At 45.2% G+C, this 27,503-nt stretch overlaps 1 protein-coding gene across 1 annotated transcript in view; it reads left to right on the plus strand.

Annotated features, from left to right (window-relative positions):
• Nucleotides 1-15,280: 15,280 nt before the first annotated feature.
• Nucleotides 15,281-27,503, plus strand: part of PPL (periplakin) — a 119,929-nt gene continuing 107,706 nt past the window's right edge. The window contains exon 1 of the mRNA XM_063935028.1: nucleotides 15,281-15,466. Coding sequence (XP_063791098.1) covers nucleotides 15,402-15,466 — 65 coding nt within the window. The 5' untranslated portion in view covers nucleotides 15,281-15,401. The remainder of the gene's footprint in view (nucleotides 15,467-27,503) is intronic.

A 27,503-nucleotide genomic window follows, 5' to 3' on the forward strand; every position in this document is an offset into this window, starting at 1 on the left:
TTCTGCCTCATCTTACTTCAACAGGGTTTGTAGTAGTACATGATTGTTTTTTTTGTCTATTCCTGATTGTCTAATGTTTTTAAATCAATCAAAACCACGAACCTAAAACAAAATAGGGTCTTCCGTTAAGAAAAATATTTGTTGTGGCTTTTGTTACAAACATATGTGTGATATTTTTTGACAAACAGAATAATAAATGCAATGCAATATGATAGAAGTATAAAATACATGTTGCATATTACTACAATGTTGTATTCTTATACCCCACACAGATGATGACAGCATGCCCACGGACCAGCAGACACTGCAAACTGATGCCACGTTTGTTCTGGATCTCCGCCCATTACAGACAACGCAACCTAGCACGGTACCTGTGGCCCCGCCTCCACAACAAACAAGTCCGCAACCAATAATGAGCCCAAGTACACCACTGGCTCAAACTGAAGAGCAGACATTTTGGGCCAACTGGGCAAACCACCAGAGGCTCAATTCAGACTGTCTCCAAAGACAAAATCAGCTGCTGGCAAGTCTGCCACATCCCATGCCACGCATAAGTCGAAATCTCAGCAGAGAACATTTGGAAACCAGTCATGTGGCGACTTGCCTGGAGCAAATGCGGGCAGAAAACAGCACCATGATGACCACTTTACAGCGAATTCTGGATGAACAAATGAGGCAACACCAAAACTACCTGCATCTCCTTGAAAGGAACAATAGCCTTACAGAAAGTCTGGGTAGAATTATAGACAATAACACGGCCTCCAATAACCAATTAAATGCTACACTCACTAACTTAAGCCACAACATAAGTGCTTTACACTCCCAACAAGCGAGCACTAGCTCAGGAACTACAACTCCAATAAATACCCCAGTGACCTCCCCAATAAGGAGGTCGAGCAGATCAAGAGCTCATGTCCCTGGCCCCACCTCTGAAGCCTCCAAGGCTACACGAAAAAAATAAAGCCAGCCTCTGCAGATGGCAGATGCATAAGTGGGGTTAACACTGTCTGTTGACGTTTGCAATGTACACACTTTCACGCTTTAATAAACATATTTGTGGTTTAAACATAAAAATGTTGTGGATAATCGTTATTTCTACCATTTCTGAGGGTGAGATGTTAATCTTGTACTTATTGACCTTTTAAAGTATCACAATTATATGTGTAATTTTTGGTGAGGGTGCAACACATGTAAACACGCTTTTCAAAAGCAGGTCTATTTTTTGGTCATATTTTTTTACGATTCTATCTTGAACACAAACGTAATGGACCTTTCACGGTGAAAAACACAAATACGAATTCTTGGTAAATTACCGAGTTCTACCAAATAACAGGCGTATTTGACCGATGATGTATTCATTCGTATTTTTTTCCGTTGACTTAAAAAAAAATACGAATGCCCTCATCACTGCCGAGATTTGTGTTTAGTAAATGACCGAGATGACACTTTGTAGAAAAAACACCATCTCGGTCAAAATCGTGAGCTTAGTAAATATACCCCATGGTGTAAAGCAGTAGCCTATGGGCAGGGGCCGGGGGTGTAGTTAAGACAAAATAATCCTAGGACAGCTCAGTTCCTTTAGCACAGATGGAATCCACCCATATGTGCTAAAGCTTGGAAATTGATAGACCTCTCGTAACCAGGTCAAGCCCACAAGATTGTCAGGAAACAAGAAGGGGTAAGGAAGCATACTGTACCAGGAGATCATAGGACTATGAGACGGAATCCAGTCATTGCTAAGTTATTTGATAGGAATTTGATGAGGAATGAGATTATGAAATGTATTCGGCTAATTAACATAGAATAGGATTAGAACTTGCTACAGAAATGACCTTCTGTTTTATTTTTATTATGATCCGCTCTGTGTACAGCGCTGCATAATATGTTATTACTGGATAAATAATGAATAATAATATAGACCCATACACCCCAATGTAGCCTCATATGTCTTCTTACATACCCCAGTATGCTCAGCTATAGCCTTACGGTTACAATGCCCATGGATCCAGAAGGTGAGTATTAGGGGTATGGTTAGTTTTAGGGTTGGGCACTAAGGAGAGGGTTTGGCTTAGGATGCGGGAGGTGTGGGTTAGGGTTAGGCTGCAGGAGGGAAGGGTTAGTGTTAGGCTGAAGGAGGGGAGGGTTAGTGTTAGGCTGCGGGAGGGTACGGTTATGGTTAGGCAGCGGGAGGGGATGGTTAGTGTTAGGTTCAGGAGGGGACGGTTATTCTATGGGAGGGTGCAGTTAGGGATAGGCTGCAAGAGGGTACGGTTATAGTTAGGCTGTGGGAGTAAAGGGTTAGGCTGCAAGAGGGGTGGGTTAGAGTTAGGCTGCGGTAGGGGAGGATTAGGTCAGGCTGTGGGAAGGGAGGGTTAGTGTTAGGCTGCAGGAGGAGAGGGTTAGGTTTAGGCTGCGAGAGGGGACGGCTAGGGTTAGGTTGCAGGAGGGGACGGCTAGGATTAGGTTGTGGGAGGGGTGGGTTAGGATTAGGCTGCAGGAGGGGAGGGCTAGGGTTAAACTGTGGGAGGGGAGGGTTGTGCTGCGGGAGGGGATGATAAGGGTAAGGCTACGGGAGGGGTGGATTAGGATTAGGCTGCGGGAGGAGTGGGTTAGTGTTAGGTTGCGGGATGGGTCGGTTAGGGTTAGGCTGTGGGAGGGGTGGGTTAGACTGTGGGCGTGGACGGTTAGGGTTAGGCTGCGGGAGGGGACGGTTAGGGTTAGGCTGCTGTAGGGATGGGTTAGGGTTAGGCTGCGGGAGAGGAGGGACAGGCTGCGAGAGTGGATGCTTAGGGTTAGGCTGCTGGAGGGGACGGTTAGGGTTAGACTGCTGGAGGGATGGGTTAGGGTTAGGCCGCGGGAGGGATCAGTTAGGGTTAGGCTGTGGGAGCGGACGGTTAGGGTTAGGCTGCTGGAGGGATGGGTTAGGGATAGGCTGCAGGAGGAATGGGTTAGGATTAGGCTGCGGGAGAAGAGGGTTAGGCTGCAGGAGGCAGTGATGGGACGGTTAGGATTAGGCTGCTGGAGGGATGGGTTAGTGTTAGGCTTCGGGAGAGGAGGGTTAGGCTGTCGGAGGGGACGGTTAGTGTTAGGCTGCGGTAGGGACGGTTAGTGTTAGGCTGTGGGAGGGGGGGTTAGGGTTAGGCTGTGGGAGGGGGGGTTAGTGTTAGGCTGCGGGAGGGGGGCGGTTAGTGTTAGGCTGCGGGAGGGGGGGTTAGGCTACGGGAGAGTTAGGGTTAGGCTGCGGAGGGGACAGTTAGAGTTAGGCTGCGGAGGGGACGGTTAGGGTTAGGCTGCGGAGGGGAGAGTTAGGGTTAGGCTGCGGAGGGGACGGTTAGGGTTAGGCTGCGGAGGGGAGAGTTAGGGTTAGGCTGCGGAGGGGACAGTTAGGGTTAGGCTGCGGGAGGCGACAGGGTTAGGATGCGGGGGTGAATGGTTAGAGCTAGAGCTAGGGATAGTGTTAGAACAGTCACCGGGATTAATTGGCATGCTAACCGTCAGGATTCTGCTGTTGGGATTCTGACCATCAGTATACTGACCGCCGGGATTTAACAATCAACCTCTTCATTTGCGCCACACAATTATGGGTCGCCAGATCATCCCTTTAATAATGGACACATGTTACACAGGTTCTGTGGCTGATTAAAACCAGGTGAAATGGAGACTTAAAATCAGCAGCCACAGAACTTGCATAATTTATATTTTTCCCTTATTAAAGGGATGATCTGGCGACCATAGTTATAGTCCGAAAATAAAGGAGAAAGGCAAGCCTATGTTGTCTTTTTTTCTTGCCGCACAACTGAATTATAGTAAAGCTTCACTTTTATTATACCATGAAAAATATCCTCATTTGGACAAAGTCCACAAAATCTAGAACATAAAGTGATCACACAGAGTTGTGGTCAAAGAGAGTGAGATAAAAAGAACAATGGGGGTCATTCCGAGTTGATCGCTCGCTAGCTATTTTTGGCAGCACTGCGAGCAGATAGTCGCCGCCTATAGGGGAGTGTATTTTCGCATATGCAGCCGAGCGGTACAAAAACAGTTTGTGCAGTTTCTGAGTAGCCCAGGACTTACTCAGCCGCTGCGATCACTTCAGCCTGTCCGGTTCCGGAATTGACGTCAGTCACCCGCCCTGCAAACGCTTGGACACGCCTGCATTTTTCTAACCACTCCCTGAAAACAGTCAGTTGACACCCACAAACGCCCTCTTCCTGTCAATCTCCTTGCGATCGGCTGTGCGAATGGATTCTTCGTTAAATCCATCGCCCAGCACAGATCCGCGTTGTACCCGTACGACGCGCCTGCGCATTGCGGTGCATACGCATGCGCAGTTTTGCCAAGTTTTTACCTGATCGCATCGCTGCAAAAAAATAGCTAGCGTGCGATCAGGTCGGAATGACCCCCAATGTGTATTAAAAACGGAGAGTGTCCCGGTGTGTCTTAAACATTATAATGAAGTGGGACACACACTGTTTTTGATGCATATTTTTTTTCAATTGCACTCTCTTCACCAAAACTCCTTGTGTTCACTTTATGTTCTAGAATTTACTGGACTTTATCCAAATTAGGATATTTATCATGGTATAATGAAAGTGAAGCATTAATATAATTCAGTTGTGCACCAGGCAAAGACAACATATTTTCTCTCCGTATGTTCTCAATATATACCAGTTGTCAATTGTCAGCATCCCAACAAAATTTAACATGGGTTACAATTAGAGATGAGCGGATTCGGTTTTACTGGATTTACTCGGTTCTAAAAACGGCATATTATTGGCTCACGGATGTCACGTGTTTTGGATAGCCAATCAGATGCCGTTTTGAGAACCGAGTAAAACCGAATCCGCTCATCTCTAGTTACAATATTAATACAGGGATGTAAATAATTGTCATTTATTATATGTCCTGCTGCATATTATTGGCTGGGGTCTACAGTACTTTGAAACCAATTTCTGTGTGATGCTCTCCGGTCGCTATATGGCTATACGTGTGTCACCCTGAGGCATCTTACGGCTGACAATGTGTCAGGACTGCAGTTAGGGTGTACGGAGATGGTAGAATGTTAATCATTTTCTTTATTGAAAGACTGGAATAGTGCTCACAAAAGCCAAAAGTTTTTTAAAAAAGTGAAAAAGTAAAAAAAAAAAAAGTGTATAAACATAAATAAAGTACTCAAAGTTGGTGTGGGACTTCAGGCCTGCCTCAAAAAGAGTAAAGGCCCATTTATCCCTGACCCCCAGAAGCATGGTATAATTTATACAATAGTATCACAACATATAGTATCACAACATTGGGGGTAATTCCAAGTTGATCGCAGCAGGATTTTTGATAGCAATTGGGCAAAACCATGTGCACTGCAGGGGAGGCAGATATAACATGTGCAGAGAGTTAGATTTGGGTGGGGTGTGTTCAATCTGCAATCTAATTTGCAGTGTAAAAATAAAGCAGCCAGTATTTACCCTGCACAGAAACGAAATAACCCACCCAAATCTAACTCTCTCTGCACATGTTATATCTGCCTCCCCTGCAGTGCACATGGTTTTGCCCAATTGCTATCAAAAATCCTGCTGCGATCAACTTGGAATGACCACCATTGCTTTTTTGCCACATTTATGCAGTTCATCAGTACTGAAATGACCTAGAAAGTTTACCATTCTATGCGTGTATTTTCCACCACTATAGTAAAGATTCATAGTTACTATTAAAACTCTAGTAAAGATACTAGCGTTTTAATAGCAACTACATTCAAATCATTTGAATTTACACACACATTCATATGAAACATGATTATCAAATATGGATTAATTGGGAAGACATGTAGGGCCAAATATAATGGAGTGAGAGTTTCAAAAAGTGAGAGATTTGGTAAGGGTTTTCAGTTTTCTTTTAAAACGGAAATCATTTACACAGCAAGATCAACCTGGTTTTGCAGTGTAAATGATTGCCACTTTAAAAAACAAACAAAAAAAACACGGAAAAATCTTACCAAATCTCTTACTTTTCGAAACTCTCACTCTATTACATTTGACCCGTAATTTCTTGATGTTCCCTATCCATCTGGGATTTATCAATTTCTTAATTCCTGATTATGCCATAAACATGACCATTTAAATTTTAAACACATGCAAGCTAGAATAAAATAGAAAAGGTTAAGGAATAAAAAATATATTTAGGGAGTATGGAGAGTGGCTACTATTAATAGTTATTGAACTGATCCTCCTTTCTAATGTGTGCTTCTTCTGTTTTGCAAGGCTGAGAATGGAGAATGTGTTATTACATCATCTGTAATAAACTTAGCAATATACTGAACTGAGGGCATAATTAAACAAACACCCGGCCTCACATTCCCTGGCATGAGCTGGGGTTTACTAATACATGGCAATATAAGCAAATGCTGTATATAACCTTCTACTGACACCTCTGCCTGAGAAGTAATAACTCACTAACATACAGGCAAACTAAACTATCCCTGATCTAAGGCAGATCCACTGCCCCTATCTACATTAAAGGGGAACGGTCTATAAACATTATTATAGTTTGCATTTGCTCTCAATCCTCCGGATGACAGATTGGGATTCCACATTGTTCTCAAGATGCAGACCAGGTGCACTACAAGTGAAAGACAGCCATGGTTATGCTGTGCTAGGTGTCGCAAAATAGATTCAACATTATTTAGACTTTATAACACCTGTCGTAGGACTTTTTACACATTTCACATAAAAAAAAACCCACTCAACTATGTAAACATTAGTACTACTGCATGTACGGATTGCGTGATACCCTGAATCAGACCCTATAAGTAACCTATCAGGACTACTCTGAGACAATAGTAAATCCAGGACATCGATCCCACTGGCAGGGGCATATTTAGGGGGCCAGGCCACCCCTAGGCACATTAATGGCCGCCCTCCCATCATGTCACTGCCTTCATATTGGGGCCAGTCCTGATGCGTCAAGACCACCGAAGCAGCCCCAACCTCACCCTACTACCAGCTCCTGGACCAAAATTTGCTCTCCATTGTCTTACTTCCGTCAGGTGCAAAATATTTTTATGTTTAATGCACTAGGTGTCATGCTCGTTGCCAGGGGTTTCATACGCTGGGTGTCATGCTCATTGCCAGGGGTTTTATGCGCTGGATGTCATGCTCGTTGGCAAGGGTAATGCTCGTTGCCAGGTGTTTCATGCGCTGGGTGTCACGCTCATTGCCAAGGGTTTCATGCACTGGGTGTCATGCTTGTTGCCAGGGGTTTCATGCACTGGGTGTCATGCTTGTTGGCAAGGGTAATGTTCATTGCCAGGGATGTGAACCCTGCAGCTCTGCTATACTGCTCCTCCTCCTCCCTTCTGCTATACTGCTCCTCCTCCTCCCTTCCATAGTCCTCCATCATTCCACAAAACTCCGCCCCCCAAGCGGAGTACTATGGAAGGGAGGAGCGGGAGCAGTGTAGGAGAGCCAGCAAGTGCCGCTAGAAATGGCACTGCTTGTGGGTATCAAAAAGCTACACACACTGCAAATCTAGAGTTCCTGACACCACATAGGTGGGGGGAGATGTATCAAACCTTGGAGAGAGATACAGTGGAGAAGTTGCCTAAAGCGACCAATCAGCTTATAACTGTCATTTATCTAGCACAGGCTACATGAAAGTTAGAACCTGATTGGTTGCTATGGGCAACTTCTCCAATTTGTCTCTTTCAAAGGTTTGCGAGAGGACATCCTCCCCCAAGCATCTTCAGATACATCTCTATGAAGCCTATCTGCTATAGATCCTTAAGCGTGATGTAAACATACATGTTGATAATGTGACAGAATCTGCATGAATATTCATTATTAAAAAAACAAAAAAAAAACAAAACAAAACCTCCATACCTCCCAAAATCAGCCAATAGTAAATTAAGGAAGGGGGCCTGATTATGGTATTCAGGGGCAGGGCAGCACCATAGTAGGCTAATCGGCGTCACCACATAAAAGCCAATTTTTATGGTGTTCTCATGGAAATACCTCATACATTACCACAACTGTAGGGCAGTTCTCTGAAATCGGGACTGCCTGCCCTGCAAAAATCGGGACTGTTGGGTGGCATATAATTTTGTAAATAAATACATTTGACAAAAGATGACCCTTGACCTCCCTCCTGTGGATAACCATCACCAATGCTATAATCTGCTCTTGTAATCCGCTAAAGCAGGGGGATCGATGAGACTGGGGTCCCCTCCACACTTGCAAACCAGCACCCGGCTCTCCCTGGCCTAGGAATGTCCATAATAAGAGGGGGGGGGAGTATCAAACCTTGGAGTGAGATAAAGTGTAGAGAGCTAGAGTATAAACCATTCAGCTTCTGCCATGTTACAGGCTCTGTGTGTGGGAAATGTCACTTAGGAGCTGATTGCTTGTTACTTTATCTCTATCCGATTTAGCTTTCTACAAGCGTCGATTAATCTCCCCCTAAAGCTACAACTTTTTTAAAATAAATAATTTCTATCTTTTAATAGCAAAAACACAACAGTCATTATCAACGTTGTTGATGGTGATAAATGCCTGCCGCACCCTAAATTCAGCCGCATCTATAGAATGAAGCATGTGCCTGCATGTACGGTATATGCTTGTGGTTTGTTTTTTTCCTGAAGACACGTGGAAATCAGAATGCCCAGGGAAAACTGACATTTTGCAGGTGTAATCTTATGCTTACGTTTGGCGTTTCTTTCGCTGCCAAATACAAAGCAGTCACATTACATCTGACAGCCAATAAGACATTTGCTTTCAATGTTTACCGTGCGCCAGACAGGTACAAGCTAACTGCTGATTGGTTGGTGGTGTACTGATAATTCAGAGCAAATTTGCACCTGAATGCAATGTTAGTAAATGAGCCAAATTAGTAAACCTGGAGATGGCAGGGAATTTGCCTGCTTTGGGAGCCCAGAAAGTAATTCGCTTGGGGCCCAACAATTACTTCATTGACCTGACAGTCTGATAGCCATATATATGCAGTATAAGCACGGCTGCATTGGCGGGTACCTCAGCCGTTCTGTCAGCAGGAGCTTTGGGATTAGATTTACGCGTTCCCTACCAATGACTCACACTGGACAGTCCCACGTACAGTACATGTATGACCTGGGCACAAGATGTTATTGATTCTGTGAGAGAGGAATGTGAGTTATTTGGTGCCAGAATAGAGAAGGGATTGGTTTTACCCTGTCAGAACAACCTGGTTCTCCTCAAAATTTAACCTCTTCACATTGAGCTCCAGGTTACAGTGTGATATGTACTAGGCCGTGGAGAGAGAGAAAGTACCAGACAATCAGCCATGTTACATACTGTTTTTGAAAAATGACAGCTAGGAGCTGATTGGTTGGTACTTTATCTCCGTCCACTTTATCTCTCTCCAAGCTTCGATTCATCTCCCCCATAGTGGCGAATTTCCCATTAGGCACTTGCCTAGGGGAGGCATTAGTATGGGGGTGGCACTTGGATTCTTGTGTTGGTACTGTCAGACCAAAATGTACCAGGAACTGTAAAATATTTCCACTGTACTGTACCTCATGCCATCCGGAATGGAGTGTAAATGGGTAGGACATGCACAGGCTGCCCCTGTAAGCTGTCCTACTTAGTAAATCTGTATACATACAGTAATTAAAAATAAACAAATGTCATAGTGGCGATCGCCTCCACCTATAACACTTTACCTCTCTACCCACTACCGCTGTGGCCGCATCTGTATAGCAGCACAGTCACAGTGGCACACTGGGCGTGATGTGGGCAGAGAGGTGGTGTCTTATATGTGGGCCCATTGATCCCCCCCTTGAGCCGTCCCTCTACCAAGCTTTGTGGTGCAGCACATACTATTTTGCTTAAAACATTTTTAACCATGCCCCCTGGAGCATGACCTATCAGAGCTTAGGACAGCCCTGGACATGCTGACTTGATCCTCTGTTCTCTGCTTTATCTCTCTGTCTCACTTCTTTTTTTTTTTTTTCAATAAGCTTTTTATTGAGACATCACAGATATCACATTACAAAATAAAATATACCGAAATTGTAAAGTACAATAATATGAAGAGTTTGTAGCTGGAGTAGTACAACAAATTCACATACATCAAACTGCAGAGACTTTTGCATTATAAGTGAATAATCGTTTAACACAGTGATTGTATTATACATCGTTGATGTAACCATAAGGGGAGCCGTCACAACCGTCCACTCCTAAACCAAAGATATAGGTTGGTCTTGCACAGCCAATCTAGTCAGGTACCACGTAGTGTTCTTGAGGCTGTTATGAATGTGTAGCCGTGTAGTGAGGGGGAAAGTAGAGATATAATATTCCCAGAGAGTGAAAAACCTGTCTACTTGTTTACCTCTATCAACAATAGCCTCCACCCAGTCCATCCTGAATATATGGTGTAGTTTACTCAAAAATAATGGTATCTGTGGTGGTGTACTATCTATCCACCCCTGTAGAATCGTTTTTTTCCCGGGCGCACTAAGGGCTATCAGTAGTTTTTTTACATTCCAATGGCATGCGGAGAGTGGGATCAATGATACCCAAAACTGCCCATTTGGGGGGTAAGGGCACATAGGTTATTAAATTAGCCTCCGCATATCTCCTAATGAGATGCCCAAAATATTGTACAATTGGGCATGCCCACAAACAGTGATATGTGTCAGCCTCACTCTGGTGGCATCGTGGGCAAGAGTGTGTTTCCAACGTTCCCATATGGTATCGTCGTAGCGGGGATAGATAAGTGTTATGATGCACATTAAGAAATAATTCAGTGTACATGCTTGCTGGGAGGACCTTCCGGGAGAATAATAGTGCTTTTTCCATTGTTGGTATGGTCAGTCCAGGAAAGTGGGCCAACCATTTGGACATTGCACCTGTCACAGTAGCGTGGTCTAATATTGTCCTCAAAAAAGTATAATGTATGGATATAGCCTTGTGACTCGGTACAGGGTGCATTAAGAGACTATCTAGAAGATTAGTCCAGTCCCCCTCCGCAAAATGTGTAAGAACATGCCTAACGTAAAATTGTGTTTGCAAAAATGAAAGGGGGGACGAAACGACCACAGTATGTCCCGTTGAAACCTCTGAGAAGGTGAGCAAACGATGGCTCCACAGATACCAATGACCGAATTGATGCTATACCAGCCTCCCTCCATGTGAAGGGATGGGCAGCCATGCCGTCCGAGAACTCTGGGTTTTTAAGTAAGGGCAAGTGTAAGGAGTAGTACTGATTTAATTTTGCATTATGGCGCAGTATGTGCCACATTTTCCTAGTAGACCACAAAAGTGGGTTAGACCTAACATGGTCCGGTATCTCCCAATCATGTTGGTGAAGAAAACATGTCAGACCCACATCTGCTAAAAAGTTCTGTTCGAGGGATGTGTTCGTATATACAGAGCTATTTTGCAGCCAATCTCTCAAGTGTCTCAGGAGTGCAGCGTGATTGTAAACTACTATATCTGGAAAGTTGATACCCCCATTGGACTTAGGTTGAGCTAGTTTACGCAAAGCAATACGTGCCCGGCCCCCCTTCCATATAAAGGTTCTGATGAGTTTGTTGATTGTTTGTACGTCTTGTTTAGTCAGCAGTATGGGAAGTGTTTGTAATGGATATAATATGCGCGGTATAGCCACTCTGTCTCACTTCTATTCTGTCTCTTCTCTACTCTCTTTCTCTTCCTTCTTTTCTCTCCTATCTTCTCTGCTTTCTTTTCCCTCCTCTACAATCTTCTCTCCTCTCTTCTGTGCTCTATCTTCTATCCTCTACTCTCTTCTCTTCTCTACTCTGTTCTCTACTCTATTCTATACTCTCTCTCTCTTTTCTCCTCAACTGTCTTCTCTGCTTACTCTTCTCTTCTCTTCTCTCCTCTACTCTCTTATATGATGTCTTCTCTCCTTAACTGTCTTCTCTGCTGTCACTCTCTTTTCTCCTCTACTGTATTCAAGGCTCTTTGGGGCCCATTTATCAAGTAATACTTGCGGCTAAGTCCCCGAATACATTTGTGTATTTGGGGGGTTAGCCGCAAATATAAAGTATCTCTCCATTTCCCCCCACAGCCACATACCCCATAGGATTCTATGGGGAATGCTATGCTGTCTGATATCTTTTGATTGCGGTAGCCTATTGTAGCCTATGGGCTACAGATCACAGAAAAAGTTCTGTTTGGGTTCCCTAGGACCGGTCCGCTGGAAAGCCTCAGTGCATCGCAGTCACCTGTGACCGCGCATGCGCAGGACCCTCAGCCGCCCGCAGAGCACATTGCCGGGACGGGAAGTCCCTGTCCCTGCGGGTGCTGGGTGATACATTCACCCGAAGGGATCGCATATTGCAATGTGATCCTGGGCGGTAAGGTCCCACCCAGATCGCATAAACCTCACACGTCAGATGCATCCACGCGCCACTCAAGCACACTTATCTTATAAAATAAAGACACAACAACTGTAATTGGCGTGAAAGGGGTCAGCTTTTATTTTCTGACTGAGAGGAAGGCCTATTAAATACTAAAACTAAAATGCAGACTTCCCTCTCTAACTAAGGTGGCGGGGAGAAGAACGGTTAAGCATGATAAACGTAACATGGGTGATCAATGTTATAATACAGAAAAACAAGCAATAAAAACATATGTGTGAGGGAGCCTTCTGCCCCAGATGTTCCGGGATCGGCCTCCTGCCTCCATCCCAGACATCGAAAATCAAAAATCCAAGGACAGGGGTCGACCTTCTGCCACTACCCCTGCCCACCAACAGTTGCAGGGACGGAGGTACGCTCTGCCCCTACATGGTAAAAATTGGGCCACCGGCCCCACCATCCACATATGTTTATACCAGTTATATGGACCCACTTGGTAAAGCGATGCCCGTAAACTAATTATAAAACTATAAAATTTACCTAAAAGTACACCCAAACTTACTAACCTTGAACTCATAATTAAAATTAAGTAACCGTTCAGAAACCGGCCACCAAAAGCCGACACAATGAACCCGACTGTAGAACAAATGAAATAAAAACAAAACCAAGTCCCCAGGGCGGGAGGGCGGGTCACGAGAAGAGCTGAAAAGAGGGAGGAAGTACCATGTCAGCAGCCTATATGTATGACAGGCCAGCCCCTATACATGATCCAGCCAATCAGCCCCTCGGACCCTCTCTCCACGTTCCTCCCACCACAAAACATTAACCCCTTCCAAGCCAAGGTGATGCATTGAGCGGCGCTCTGGAAGCCCCGACGGTGCGTTTATGCTGCTATGGTCACAGTATGTTCCCTACGCAGTCTTTCAGTATGTGAACGTTGATTATTGGGCCCCTATCTCTTCAATGCTCTTTCTCTTCTCTCCTCTACTCTCTTCTTTCTCCTCTCCTCTATTCTCTTCTCTCTCTTCTTTGCTCTTTCTCTTCTCTGCTTTCTCTTCTCTCCTCTACTCTCTTCACTCTCTTTTTCTCTCCTCTACTCTCTTCTCTGCTCTCTCTTCTCTTCTCTCCTCTACTTCCTCTTCTCTGCTCTCTCTTCTCTTCTCTCCTCTACTCCCTCTTCTCTGCTCTCTCTTCTCTTCTCTCCTCTACTCCCTCTTCTCTGCTCTCTCTTCTCTTCTCTTCTCTTCTCTTCACTCCTCTACTCCCTCTTCTCTGCTCTCTCTTCTCTTCTCTTCTCTCCTCTACTCCCTCTTCTCTGCTCTCTCTTCTCTCCTCTACTCCCTCTTCTCTGCTCTCTTTTCTCTGCTTTTTCTCCTCTCCTCTCTTCTCTGCTCTCTCTTCTATACTCTCTCTTCTCTCCTCTACTCTCTTCTCTGCTATCTCTTCTTCTCTCCTCTACTCTCTTCTCTGCTAGGATATATCAGCTCCCATAACCATACCCAACATGTCCATCCCTGAGCCACATTCATCAGAGCAAGAAATGTTAGGAATTACTGTCTAGGATGGGCATGTCTGCATCACATTATGGGCATAGCCAGGTCCCAAACACGGGCACATCTCCCATTATCCAGTGAGCTCGTAGAATGTTGGGACAGTACCCTCTACCCAGGACTGTTTATCTGAAATTGGGAGAGTTGGCAGGTACAGTATGTCTTATATGAGTCATGAGGACAAGGGAACAGCAGAACATCCATGTGTCACTATTCTACTGTACATTTGACTCTTGTTATTACAGTGTTAGGATGGCACCTATAAATAATATGCTTCCTGTATTTAGTGAGCTGGCATCTATGGGGGACTCAGACAAAGGGAACACAGATGGAGGAATATCAGCTAAGGACAAGGTACAAATGTGGGGAAGTGTCAGATGACGGCACACAGGGAAAGTAATACAGTACATATGACACTATTATTTATAATACATATTGGGGCCACGAATACCTATCAGTCAGCAAGAGTTTTGTAATGTTCTATTGTTCAGCAAAGCGTAGAATAATATGTATGTATGCATCTGTCATGCAATTATAGAACCATGAATAAATAAACGTTGACCAGCAAGTGAATACATGATTGCACCGGGCAGGTAGCTGCACCTGGCCTATTTCAGCACGGTGCACTGTATATTAATGCGCTTGTGTAATAAATAAATAAAGGGTGTTTCCATCTATTATTTGCATAGTGATGCTGTTGCGTATTTGGGCTGAGATCCCCCAGCAATGCACCTCTCTGCCTGTTACACCTTTGCAGCAGGGGCCCTTATGTTGGGGCCCACGCTGGAGACTCAGCAGGTTCTGCAAGTTGTGCAGCTCACCTGTGCACGGTCCTGGGGATGAGTCACATAGTAAATCCTTCTGATGTTACTGGTGCATTTTAGGCTGTCAGATGTGACCCCTCCTGTCTCTCTGGTATGTTCCCCTCCCTCCCTCACCCAGCCTGGAGCTGTCACTGGTAGCCACGCCTGTCCCTACACACACACTCCAAACACAGCACACGTATGATTAACCCCTGTCCTGCCAGGAAAGAAGAAAGTGCAAATACAACACCACTGCACAGCTGCAAATACATGAGATATGATATGCTATTATATGTACTCAACAGCACGCTCCAAACACAGCACACGTATGATTAACCCCTCTCCTGCCAGGAGACATTAAAGTGTGACAGAAGTGTAAGGGTTACAGCCAGAGCATGCTGCTTGCCCCAGAGCTGCATTAGTGACTGGCTGTGGGTCACTGTCACTGCATGAGGGGTGTAGACTTGTATAGTATGTCTGATTCTTCCTCCTCCTCCCAGTCCCAGGTATAACCAGCCCATCCAGATCACACCCCCTGCTACCTGCAGAGCAGGATCCCCAGGCCAGCCTCACTGACTACCTGCAGCTCCCACACTTGCAGCCAGCAGCACCTAGCAGATACTCTGGACCTCACGCCAGGGGTCCTCAGCCTGCAGCAGCACCCCAGTCTCCGCAACCTGTCATCCTGAGGGACCCAGAAACATGAGCTCCCTGTTTAAGAAACGGACCATTGCCAAGTACAGCCCAAACGCCGTGCTGCCCAAAGCGTGAGTAGCCTGTCATCTCTATATACAGTACTATGCTTCCCCCTGGCAGTAACCCCTCCTGCTGTACAGTGTGACCCTGGAGATGGTGGGATCCTGCATGTACAGTGACACAAAGTACAGGTACTCTATTATACTGCCCCCCACTGCTGGATGTATGGTCACCCCCTTTCCCTTATACTGTACCATGGTATCACACCAACTCATCTGCTCTATATACTCAGTGTATACCCAGTAACCCCTCCTGCTGTACAGTGTGACCCTGGAGATGGTGGGATCCTGCATGTACAGTGACACAAAGTACAGGTACTCTATTATACTGCCCCCCACTGCTGGATGTATGGTCACCCCCTTTCCCTTATACTGTACCATGGCATCACACCAACTCATCTGCTCTATATACTCAGTGTATACCCAGTAACTCCTCTGCTGTACAGTGTGACCCTGCAGCTGCTGTGATCATATATGTACAGACAGTGATACAAGGTAACCTTCTCAAAGTACAGTTATTATACTGTCCTGACTATCAGCCCCCATACTGTAGCGTAATCCCCTGAGAGTATGATATATAGGATATATTAGTGGGCTTATGTGGCTTTCAATAATGCACTTCTCTGAGATCTCCTGTGATCAATCTGTCTCTAATGTATGCACTATACTGAGATCTACGCAGTCATTACCTAATACGCTATACTGAGATCTGGTGGGCTCAGTCATTACCTATTACACTATACTGAGATCTGGTGGGCTCAGTCATTACCTATTACACTATACTGAGATCTGGTGGGCTCAGTCACTACCTATATTACACTATACTGAGATCTGGTGGGCTCAGTCATTACCTATTACACTATACTGAGATCTGGTGGGCTCAGTCATTACCTATTACACTATACTGAGATCTGGTGGGCTCAGTCATTACCTATATTACACTATACTGAGATCTGGTGGGCTCAGTCATTACCTATTACACTATACTGAGATCTGGTGGGCTCAGTCATTACCTAATACGCTATACTGATATCTGGTGGGCTCAATCATTGCCTTATACGCTATACTGAGATCTCGTGGACTCAGTTGTTACCTAATACTCTTTACCATTGGATTCTCAGACTGTGTGCCGTGTTCCCAATAGCAAACTTGGCCATGGGGTGCCATGAAAAAAATTCTGATACTCTAGGGCGTTGTGATTCAAAAAAGTTTGAGAACCACTGCACTATACTGAGATCTGGTGGGCTCAGTCATTATTTATTACACTATACTGAGATCTGGTGGGCTCAGTCATTATTTATTACACTATACTGAGATCTGGTGGGCTCAGTCATTATCTATTACACTATACTGAGATCTGGTGGTCTCAGTCATTATTTATTACACTATACCGAGATCTGGTGGGTTCAGTCATTATTTATTACACTATACTGAGATCTGGTGGGCTCAGTCGTTGCCTTATACTCTTTACTGAGATCTGGTGGGCTCAGTCATTATCTATTATGCTCTACTGAGATCTGGTGGGCATAGTCATTATCTATTACACTATACTGAGATCTGGTGGGCTCAGTCGTTACCTATTACACTATACTGAGATCTGGTGGGCTCAGTCATTATCTATTACACTATACTGAGATCTGGTGGGTTCAGTCATTATTTATTACACTATACTCAGATCTGGTGGGCTCAGTCATTATATAATACACTATACTGAGATCTGATGGGCCCAGTCATTATATAATACACTATACTGAGATCTGGTGGGCTCAGTCATTATCTATTACACTATACTGAGATCTGGTGGGCTCAGTCGTTGCCTTATACTCTTTACTGAGATCTGGTGGGCTCAGTCATTATCTATTACGCCAGTGGTTTTCAAACTTTTTTGAATCACGGCGCCCTAGAACATCAGAATTTTTTTCACGGCACCCCTAGGCCAAAAATTTCTTATTGAGAAATTTAGAAAGAAATATTACATTAATAGATTGCGTTTATATGTCATCCTTAGGGTCAGTTGTGCGGTGAGCGACAAGATTTGCTTCTGTTTGGCCACATATTTTATGACTGGCAGCCACCAGCACTGGTTTTGCCTATTATATTGACCATGAATAATTTGAATTGGTCCTGGACCACCAACCCAAGGCACCCCTGCAAGTGTCCCGAGGCACCCCAGGGAGCCACGGCACACAGTTTGGGAACCTCTGTATTACGCTCTACTGAGATCTGGTGGGCATAGTCATTATCTATCACACTATACTGAGATCTGGTGGGCTCAGTCATTATCTATTACACTATACTGAGATCTGGTGGGTTCAGTCATTATTTATTACACTATACTGAGATCTGGTGGGCTCAGTCATTATATAATACACTATACTGAGATCTGATGGGCCCAGTCATTATATAATACACTATACTGAGATCTGGTGGGCTCAGTCATTATCTATTACACTATACCGAGATCTGGTGGGCTCAGTCGTTGCCTTATACTCTATACTGAGATCTGGTGGGCTCAGTCATTATCTATTACGCTCTACTGAGATCTGGTGGGCTCAGTCATTATCTATTACACTATACTGAGATCTGGTGGGCTCAGTCATTATCTATTACGCTCTACTGAGATCTGGTGGGTTCAGTCATTATCTATTACACTATACTGAGATCTGGTGGGCCCAGTCATTATATAATACACTATACTGAGATCTGGTGGGCTCAGTCATTATCTATTACACTATACTGAGATCTGGTGGGCTCAGTCATTATATAATACACTAAACTGAGATCTGGTGGGCTCAGTCATTATATAATACACTATACTGAGATCTGGTGGGCTCAGTCATTATCTATTACACTATACTGAGATCTGGTGGGCTCAGTCATTATCTATTGCTCTATATTGAGATCTGGTGGGCTCAGTCCTTATCTATTACACTATACTGAGATCTAGTGGGCTCAGTCATTATATAATACACTATACTGAGATCTGGTGGGCTCAGTCATTATCTATTACACTATACTGAGATCTGGTGGGCTCAGTCATTATATAATACATTATACTGAGATCTGGTGGGCTCAGTCATTATATAATACACTATACTGAGATCTGGTGGGCTCAGTCATTATCTATTACACTATACTGAGATCTGGTGGGCTCAGTCATTATATAATACATTATACTGAGATCTGGTGGGCTCAGTCATTATATAATACACTATACTGAGATCTGGTGGGCTCAGTCATTATATAATACACTATACTGAGATCTGGTGGGCTCAGTCATTATCTATTACACTATACTGAGATCTGGTGGGCTCAGTCATTATATAATACACTATACTGAGATCTGGTGGGCTCAGTCATTATCTATTGCTCTATATTGAGATCTGGTGGGCTCAGTCATTATCTATTGCTCTATATTGAGATCTAGTGGGCTCAGTCATTATCTATTATACTATACTGAGATCTAGTGGGCTCAGTCATTATCTATTACACTATACTGAGATCTGGTGGGCTCAGTCATTATATAATACATTATACTGAGATCTGGTGGGCTCAGTCATGATATAATACATTATACTGAGATCTGGTGGGCTCAGTCATTATATAATACACTATACTGAGATCTGGTGGGCTCAGTCATTATATAATACACTATACTGAGATCTGGTGGGCTCAGTCATTATCTATTACACTATACTGAGATCTGGTGGGCTCAGTCATTATATAATACACTATACTGAGATCTGGTGGGCTCAGTCATTATATAATACATTATACTGAGATCTGGTGGGCTCAGTCATTATATAATACACTATACTGAGATCTAGTGGATTTAGGGGGTTATTCAGTAAGAGTAGCAGATTCTGCTTTGTAGCAGAATCTGCTACTCTTTAAAACACATGCTGTGGACCGCCCATCTTAGGGCAAGGCTGCCCACCAACTGCAACAGTGCTCTAATGGCGATCATGCCGCAATTAGTGCATTATCACAGAAGCTAAGGAAGCCTCCTTCTGCCGACCATCTCCGTTTTCCCCGCGCTGCCCCCCGCAACGTTACATCACCACCCCCCACCCTCCCCGTGAACGCCTCTGCCTGTCAATCAGACAGATGCATTAGCAGTTTATGCGACCCAACCGCATTAACTGCATGCGCCCAGATCTCAAAAATTGCGGTTGCATTCATTTGCAATTCGTCCTGAATGAGGTCCTTAATCTTTATCTAATACATTATTCAGAAATCTAGTGGGTTCACACTGCGCCTAGAAGAAGCCTGGCCAATCTGTGGCTCTCCAGCTCTTGTTAAACTACAAGTCCCAGCATGCCCTGCCACAGTTTTGCTATTAGGGAATGCTAAAACTTTGTCAGTGCATGCTGGGACATGTAGTTTCACAACAGCTGGAGAGCTACAGATTGGCCAGGCCTGGTGTAGTATATTGGTGCTGTCTACAGGGTTGCCAACCCCTAATAATACTCTGACTGTTTTATAGCAATGTACTGTCAGCTGTCGTTCTTACTGACATAACATTGAGCAGCTTCAAAGTTTGCCCCGAGCTGAAATTACAGCCAGTAAGAGAACAAAATGGGCTTCAGGAGTTTTAAATGTAAGACTCACAAAATCATTAGTACTCCACTGTGTGTGATCGCACTGACAGCCGGGTCCTGGTGCTTACTGACCATTACAATTACTTTGCTGTGTCTTACTGGTTTCTACTCTTTCAGTGTAGGTTATATTGAAGTCTGGCATCCAGTGATGGCTATACAGGGTAATAGTGTCCTGTTGCTGGTTATACAGGGTAATAGTGCCCTGTTGCTGGTTATACAGGGTGATAGGGACCTGTTGCTGGTTATACAGGGTGATAGGGGCCTGTTGCTGGTTATACAGGGTGATAGGGACCTGTTACTGGTTATACAGGGTGATAGGGGCCTGTTGCTGGTTATACAGGGTGATAGGGACCTGTTACTGGTTATACAGGGTGATAGGGGCCTGTTACTGGTTATACAGGGTGATAGGGACCTGTTACTGGTTATACAAGGTGATAGGGGCCTGTTGCTGGTTATACAGGGTGATAGGGACCTGTTACTGGTTATACAGGGTGATAGGGGCCTGTTACTGGTTATACAGGGTGATAGGGGCCTGTTGCTGGTTATACAGGGTGATAGGGACCTGTTACTGGTTATACAGGGTGATAGGGGCCTGTTGCTGGTTATACAGGGTGATAGGGAGTGGACCTGTTGCTGGTTATACAGGGTGATAGGGGCCTGTTGCTGGTTATACAGGGTGATACGGGCCTGTTGCTGGTTATACAGGGTGATAGGGACCTGTTGCTGGTTATACAGGGTGATACGGGCCTGTTGCTGGTTATACAGGGTGATAGGGACCTGTTGCTGGTTATACAGGGTGATAGGGGCCTGTTGCTGGTTATACAGGGTGATAGGGGCCTGTTGTTGGTTATACAGGGTGATAGGGGCCTGTTGCTGGTTATACAGGCTGATAGGGGCCTGTTGCTGGTTATACAGGGGGGTGGTCTTCAGTATGCCGGCGGTCGGGCTCCCGGCGACCAGCATACCGGTGCCGGGAGCCCGACAGCCGGCATACCGACACTTATTCTCCCTCGTGCGGGTCCACGACCCCCCTGGAGGGAGAATAAAATAGTGTGGCGCGCGTAGCGAGCCCGCAAGGTGCTAATTTGCGCTCGCCACACTGTCGGTAAGCCGGCGGTCGGGCTCCCGGCGCCGGTATGCTGGTCGCCGGGAGCCCGACCGCCGGCATTTCGTAGTGAACCCATATAGGGTGATAGTGTCCTGCTGATAGTTATTCAGGGTGATAGTGCCCTGCAGCTGGTTATACAGGGTGATAGTGTTCTGTTGCTGGTTATACAGGTTGATAGTATTCTGTTGCTGGTTATACAGGGTGGTAGTGTCCTGCAGCTGGTTATTCAGGGTGATAGTGCCCTGGAGCTGGTTATACAGGGTGATAGTGTCCTGCAGCTGGTTATTCAGGATGATAGTGCCCTGGAGCTGGTTATACAGAGTGATAGTGTCCTGTTGCTGTTGATACAGGGTGGTAGTGTCCTGCAGCTGGTTATTCAGGGTGATAGTGCCCTGGAGCTGGTTATACAGGGTGATAGTGTCCTGCAGCTGGTTATTCAGGGTGATAGTGCCCTGGAGCTGGTTATGCAGGGTGATAGTGTCCTGCAGCTGGTTATTCATGGTGATAGTGCCCTGGAGCTGGTTATACAGGGTGATAGTGTCCTGCAGCTGGTTATACAGGGTGATAGTGCCCTGCAGCTGGTTATACAGGGTGATAGTGTTCTGTTGCTGGTTATACAGGTTGATAGTATTCTGTTGCTGGTTATACAGGGTGATAGTGTCCTGCTGATAGTTATTCAGGGTGATAGTGCCCTGCAGCTGGTTATTCAGGGTGATAGTGTTCTGTTGCTGGTTATACAGGTTGGTAGTGTCCTGCAGCTGGTTATTCAGGGTGATAGTGCCCTGGAGCTGGTTATACAGGGTGATAGTGTCCTGCAGCTGGTTATTCAGGGTGATAGTGCCCTGGAGCTGGTTATACAGAGTGATAGTGTCCTGTTGCTGTTGATACAGGGTGATCATGCCCCATTGCTGGTTATACAGGGTGACAGTGTCTTGTTGCTGGTGATGTAGGGTGATAGTGACCTCCTGCTGGTTATACAGGGTGATAGTGTCCCGCTGCTAGTGTTACAGGGTGATAGTGTCCCATTGCTGATCATAGTGTCTTAGTTATAAAGGGGGATAGGGATCTGGTGCTGCTTATACAGGGTGATAGTGTCCTGTTGCTGGTTATACAGGGTGATAGTGCTCTGTTGCAGCTTATATGGGGTGAAAGTGTTCTGTTGCTGGTTATTCAGGGTGAAAGTGTTCTGTTGCTGGTTATACAGGGTGATAGTGCCCTGTTGCTCGTTATACAGGGTGATAGTGCCCTGTTGCTAGTTATACAGGGTGATAGTGCCCTGTTGCTAGTTATACAGGGTGAAAGTGTTCTGTTGCTGGTTATACAGGGTGATAGAGACCTGTTGCTGGTTATACAGGGTGAAAGTGTTCTGTTGCTGGTTATACAGGGTGATAGGGACATGTTGCTGGTTATACAGGGTGAGAGTGGCCCGTTGCTTGTCATACAGCGTGATAATGTACTGTTGCTGGTTATACAGGGTGATAGGCACCTGTTGCTGGTTATACAGGGTGATAGGGACCTGTTGCTTGTTATGCAGGGTGATAGTGCCCTGCAGCTGGTTATACAGGGTGATAGGGGCCTGTTGCTGGTTATACAGGGTGATAGTGACCCAATGCTGGTTATTCAGGGTGGTAGTAACCCATTGCTGGTTATACAGGGTGATAGTGCCCTGTTGCTGTTTATACAGGGTGATAGTGTCCTGCTGCTGGTTATACAGGGTGATAATGTCCTGCTGCTGGTTATACAAGGTGATAGTGTCCTGCTGCTGGTTATACAGGGTGATAGTGCCCTGCAGCTGGTTATACAGGGTGATAGTGTTCTGTTGCTGGTTATACAGGGTGATAGTGTTCTGTTGCTGGTTATACAGGGTGATAGTGTCCTGCTGCTGGTTATACAGGGTGAGAGTGTCCTGCTGCTGGTTATTCAGGGTGATAGTGCCCTGGAGCTGGTTATACAGGGTGATAGTGTCCTGTTGCTGTTGATACAGGGTGATCATGCCCCATTGCTGGTTATACAGGGTGACAGTGTTTTGTTGCTGGTGATGTAGGGTGATAGTGACCTCCTGCTGGTTATACAGGGTGATAGTGTCCCGCTGCTAGTTTTACAGGGTGATAGTGTCCCATTGCTGATCATAGTGTCTTAGTTATAAAGGGGGATAGGGATCTGGTGCTGCTTATACAGGGTGATAGTGTCCTGTTGCTGGTTATACAGGGTGATAGTGCTCTGTTGCAGCTTATATGGGGTGAAAGTGTTCTGTTGCTGGTTATTCAGGGTGAAAGTGTTCTGTTGCTGGTTATTCAGGGTGAAAGTGTTCTGTTGCTGGTTATACAGGGTGATAGGGACATGTTGCTGGTTATACAGGGTGAGAGTGACCCGTTGCTTGACATACAGGGTGATAATGTACTGTTGCTGGTTATACAGGGTGATAGGGACCTGTTGCTGGTTATACAGAGTGATAGGGACCTGTTGCTTGTTATGCAGGGTGATAGTGCCCTGCAGCTGGTTATACAGGGTGATAGGGGCCTGTTGCTGGTTATACAGGGTGATAGTGACCCAATGCTGGTTATTCAGGGTGGTAGTAACCCATTGCTGGTTATACAGGGTGATAGTGCCCTGTTGCTGTTTATACAGGGTGATAGTGTCCTGCTGCTGGTTATACAGGGTGATAGTGTCCTGCTGCTGGTTATACATGGTGATAGTGTCCTGCTACTGGTTATTCAGGGTGATAGTGCCCTGCAGCTGGTTATACAGGGTGATAGTGTTCTGTTGCTGGTTATACAGGGTGATAGTGTTCTGTTGCTGGTTATACAGGGTGGTAGTATCCTGCTGCTGGTTATACAGGGTGATAAGTGTCCTGCTACTGGTTATTCAGGGTGATAGTGCCCTGGAGCTGGTTATACAGGGTGAAAGTGTTCTGTTGCTGGTTATACAGGGTAAGAGAGACATGTTGCTGGTTATACAGGGTGATAGTGTTCTGTTGCTGGTTATACAGGGTGATAGGGACAGGTTGCTGGTTATACAGGGTGAGAGTAACCCGTTGCTTGTCATACAGGGTGATAATGTCCTGTTGCTGGTTATAAAAGGTGGTAGGGACCTGTTGCTGGTTATGCAGGGTGATAGTGCCCTGCAGCTGGTTATACAGGGTGATAGTGTCCTGCAGCTGGTTATACAGGGTGATAGGGACCCGTTGCTGGTTATACAGGGTGAGAGTGACCCATTGCTGGTTATACAGGGTGGTAGTGACCCATTGCTGGTTATACAGGGTGGTAGTGACCCATTGCTGGTTATACAGGGTGATAGTGCCCTGCAGCTGGTTATACAGGGTGATAGTGTCCTGCAGCTGGTTATACAGGGTGATAGTGTGACCTGTTGCTGGTTATACAGGACGATAGTGTCCTGTAGCTGGTTATTCATGGTGATAGTGTCCTGCTGCTGGTTATACAGGGTGATAGTGACCCATTGCTGGTTATACAGGGTGATAGTGTCCTGCTGCTGGTTATACAGGGTGATAGTGACCCATTGCTGGTTATACAGGGTGATAGTTTCCTGCAGCTGGTTATACAGGGTGATAGTGTCCTGCAGCTGGTTATACAGGGTGATAGTGCCCTGTTGCTGGTTATACAGAGTGATAGTGTCCTGCAGCTGGTTATACAGGGTGGTAGTGTCCTGCCGCTGGTTATACAGGGTGATAGTGTCCTGCAGCTGGTTATACAGGGTTATAGTGTCCTGCAGCTGGTTATACAGGGTGATAGTGTCCTGCAGCTGGTTATACAGGGTGATAGTGTCCTGCTGCTGGTTATACAGGATAATAGTGTCCTGCTGCTGGTTATACAGGGTGATAGTGTCCTGCTGCTGGTTATACAGGGTGATAGTGTCCTGCTACTAGTTATACAGGGTGATAGTGTCCTGCTGCTGGTTATACAGGGTTATACAGTAATCTGGAGCCCACCCTCGGATTCTCAGTATAAATTGTATTTATTCTATATATTCATGTGAGAAACTCATACATTTATTTTTTTTAGTAATAAAATTGTAGTAATAATTTCCATATTATAATTTGTCATTTATTTAGAGATCTGTAGAAGGGTAATTATTAGGCTCTATCAGGCTACTTGTTTATTGCAGACTTTCCCAAACATGAAATGGGAATTATCCCTTATACCTCATTCATTTGGATAATAATGATGCCTTCAGGAAAGTTACTGCACGTAATTTCTTGCAGGACCTGTGTTCCTACCTGGTGACCCTTATACCCCTTGTACATCGGATTCCCTGGTCCACCCCGGGTCACTGAAAGGTTTCATGATGTGTCACAGCTGCTTGAACACCGTTACCCTGCAGGCTGGACCAGGGATATTGCCGGGACTTACCTCTGCCGGTGCTTGAGGGTGACATCATCTCCAAGCGCCTGGAATGCCGCTTTCCCTATGCAGGGAATGGGACCCAAGGTCGGATTACCTGGTTTACCAGTTGACACTGCCCCGTAACCCATGTCCTTCCCAGGACCAACCATGCAAGATTGCTAGGTTGGATTCTCGGGTCACTGGACAGGATCTGATTCTGAGGACATGCATCTGAGTAGGTAAAATGTTGCACAGTGCATGTGTCCCACGGTGTGCACGTACAGGGTCAGAAATGTGTTGGGTGTTCCTTGTGAGCTTGCGTTGGAGGCCATACTCTGGACCTAGCATGACTGTTGCAAGTTTTGATGGTGGGTTCAATGGTGGTGTCTAAAGTCGCACCAAGTGGTGTCTCAGTCCTTGCACACTCAGACGCACACTTGTGCCCCCTGTATAGTCCCACTAATTCCATAAACTACTGTGCAGCACTAAACTTGCCCTATGCTGTGCAAGGAACGAGCCACCTCCCGGTCTCTGCTGCCCGTAGCCAAAGGACCATTGTGGTGTATGGTGATTCCAGCCCAGTGACAAGAACTTCTCTTTTGAATGAATAAAAGGTGACTGGGTGTGGATGAGACTACATCCATCATTCATCATAGTGAGGCATGTTGTGTAATCGAGGTGTGCACCAAAGCCTAGTGTGTGATGATGTGCTACTAGGGAATTTCAATGCAATCTATTCTATAACCACTACGTATGTATAGAGCCTCATGCTGTCAGTTTATAATGGTCGGTTGAATGAAACTCTGTGTCACATTTTAAATATAATCCTGTGAAGCTATCGAGCGATATACAAGTACTGTATGTCCCTAAGGCTCTTTCCTAGTGTCTGTTCCTCTTCTTTTCCTCTCTGTCCCCCTCTTACTCCATCCCTCTCTTCACCCTCTTCTGTTGATCTCACGTATCAGAAGTTGAGTTTATTATGTAGCGTTACCTTACCATTAACTTTATTCTTTTCATCCTTTCTTTTGTATACTTTGGGACATCCTCACCTTTTCTCCTCTATAGAGTGCTTTTCCTTTTTGTATGATGCCTGTGCATACCTGGGCGCCTTCTTCCTGTCTTCTGGACTGTTATACACGTTTGGTTGTGGATAATGCTGCTATGTTGCTATTGGTTGATTTTGAACAGATTCTGTATTTTCATCATAATGTGGTAACTATGGAAACAATTATTTGGAGACTGTAGATGTGTGTTATGCCGGGATTCCTCACTGACACAGGTGAGAGAGGTCAAAGTTCATACTGTCATTACATTCCAGCACGATGACATCATTTTTATCACTCATTTGCTTTATATATATATCTAGCAGAGGAGTGATAGTGGGGGGCAGACCGACATGCCAGGTCCAATATACTAGTAGTATATCAATAAAGAAATTAGGAAGGGAAACCAGAAATGTATGGTAGTTAATTTTTTTGTTAAAGTCCTGTAGCCCATGATATGCCCCCTTGCTGGTTCCGGTATGAATGGTCGACCATTTTCACGTGTCGACCATGTGTCCATGTCGACCATGTCAATGTCGACCAATAGTGGTCGACCTAATGACTGTCGACCATAACATGGTCGACTATGTGAACGGATACCTCCCTTGCTATAATGTGCCTTGTTTTGTCTGTGTACTAGGGTTTCAATCACACCTATTGTACTGAGTGAGATCCCAGCTGCCGGAGAACGTCTGTGACTGCATTCCCACTTAGTTCTGTGACGGTGGCTGATCTCTGGGTGTGATACTGGAGTGGATGGTACATATGAAATGTGTGAATGAATAATAGTACTGAGGGGACACCTCCCTTGCTGTGTGTGGGGATTAACAAGGAGGGAGGCTGGAAAGATGAAACCAAGACGTGTTAGTTAGATGTTATGAAGCTGAGAGCTTCTTTGTATGTACAGTAATAAGAGATTATTATCCTCTCTGCAGGGATTGGAGGATAATGGTTTCA

Source organism: Pseudophryne corroboree, chromosome 7 (genome assembly GCF_028390025.1).
Source record: "Pseudophryne corroboree isolate aPseCor3 chromosome 7, aPseCor3.hap2, whole genome shotgun sequence".
Classification (NCBI taxonomy): Eukaryota; Metazoa; Chordata; class Amphibia; order Anura; family Myobatrachidae; genus Pseudophryne; species Pseudophryne corroboree.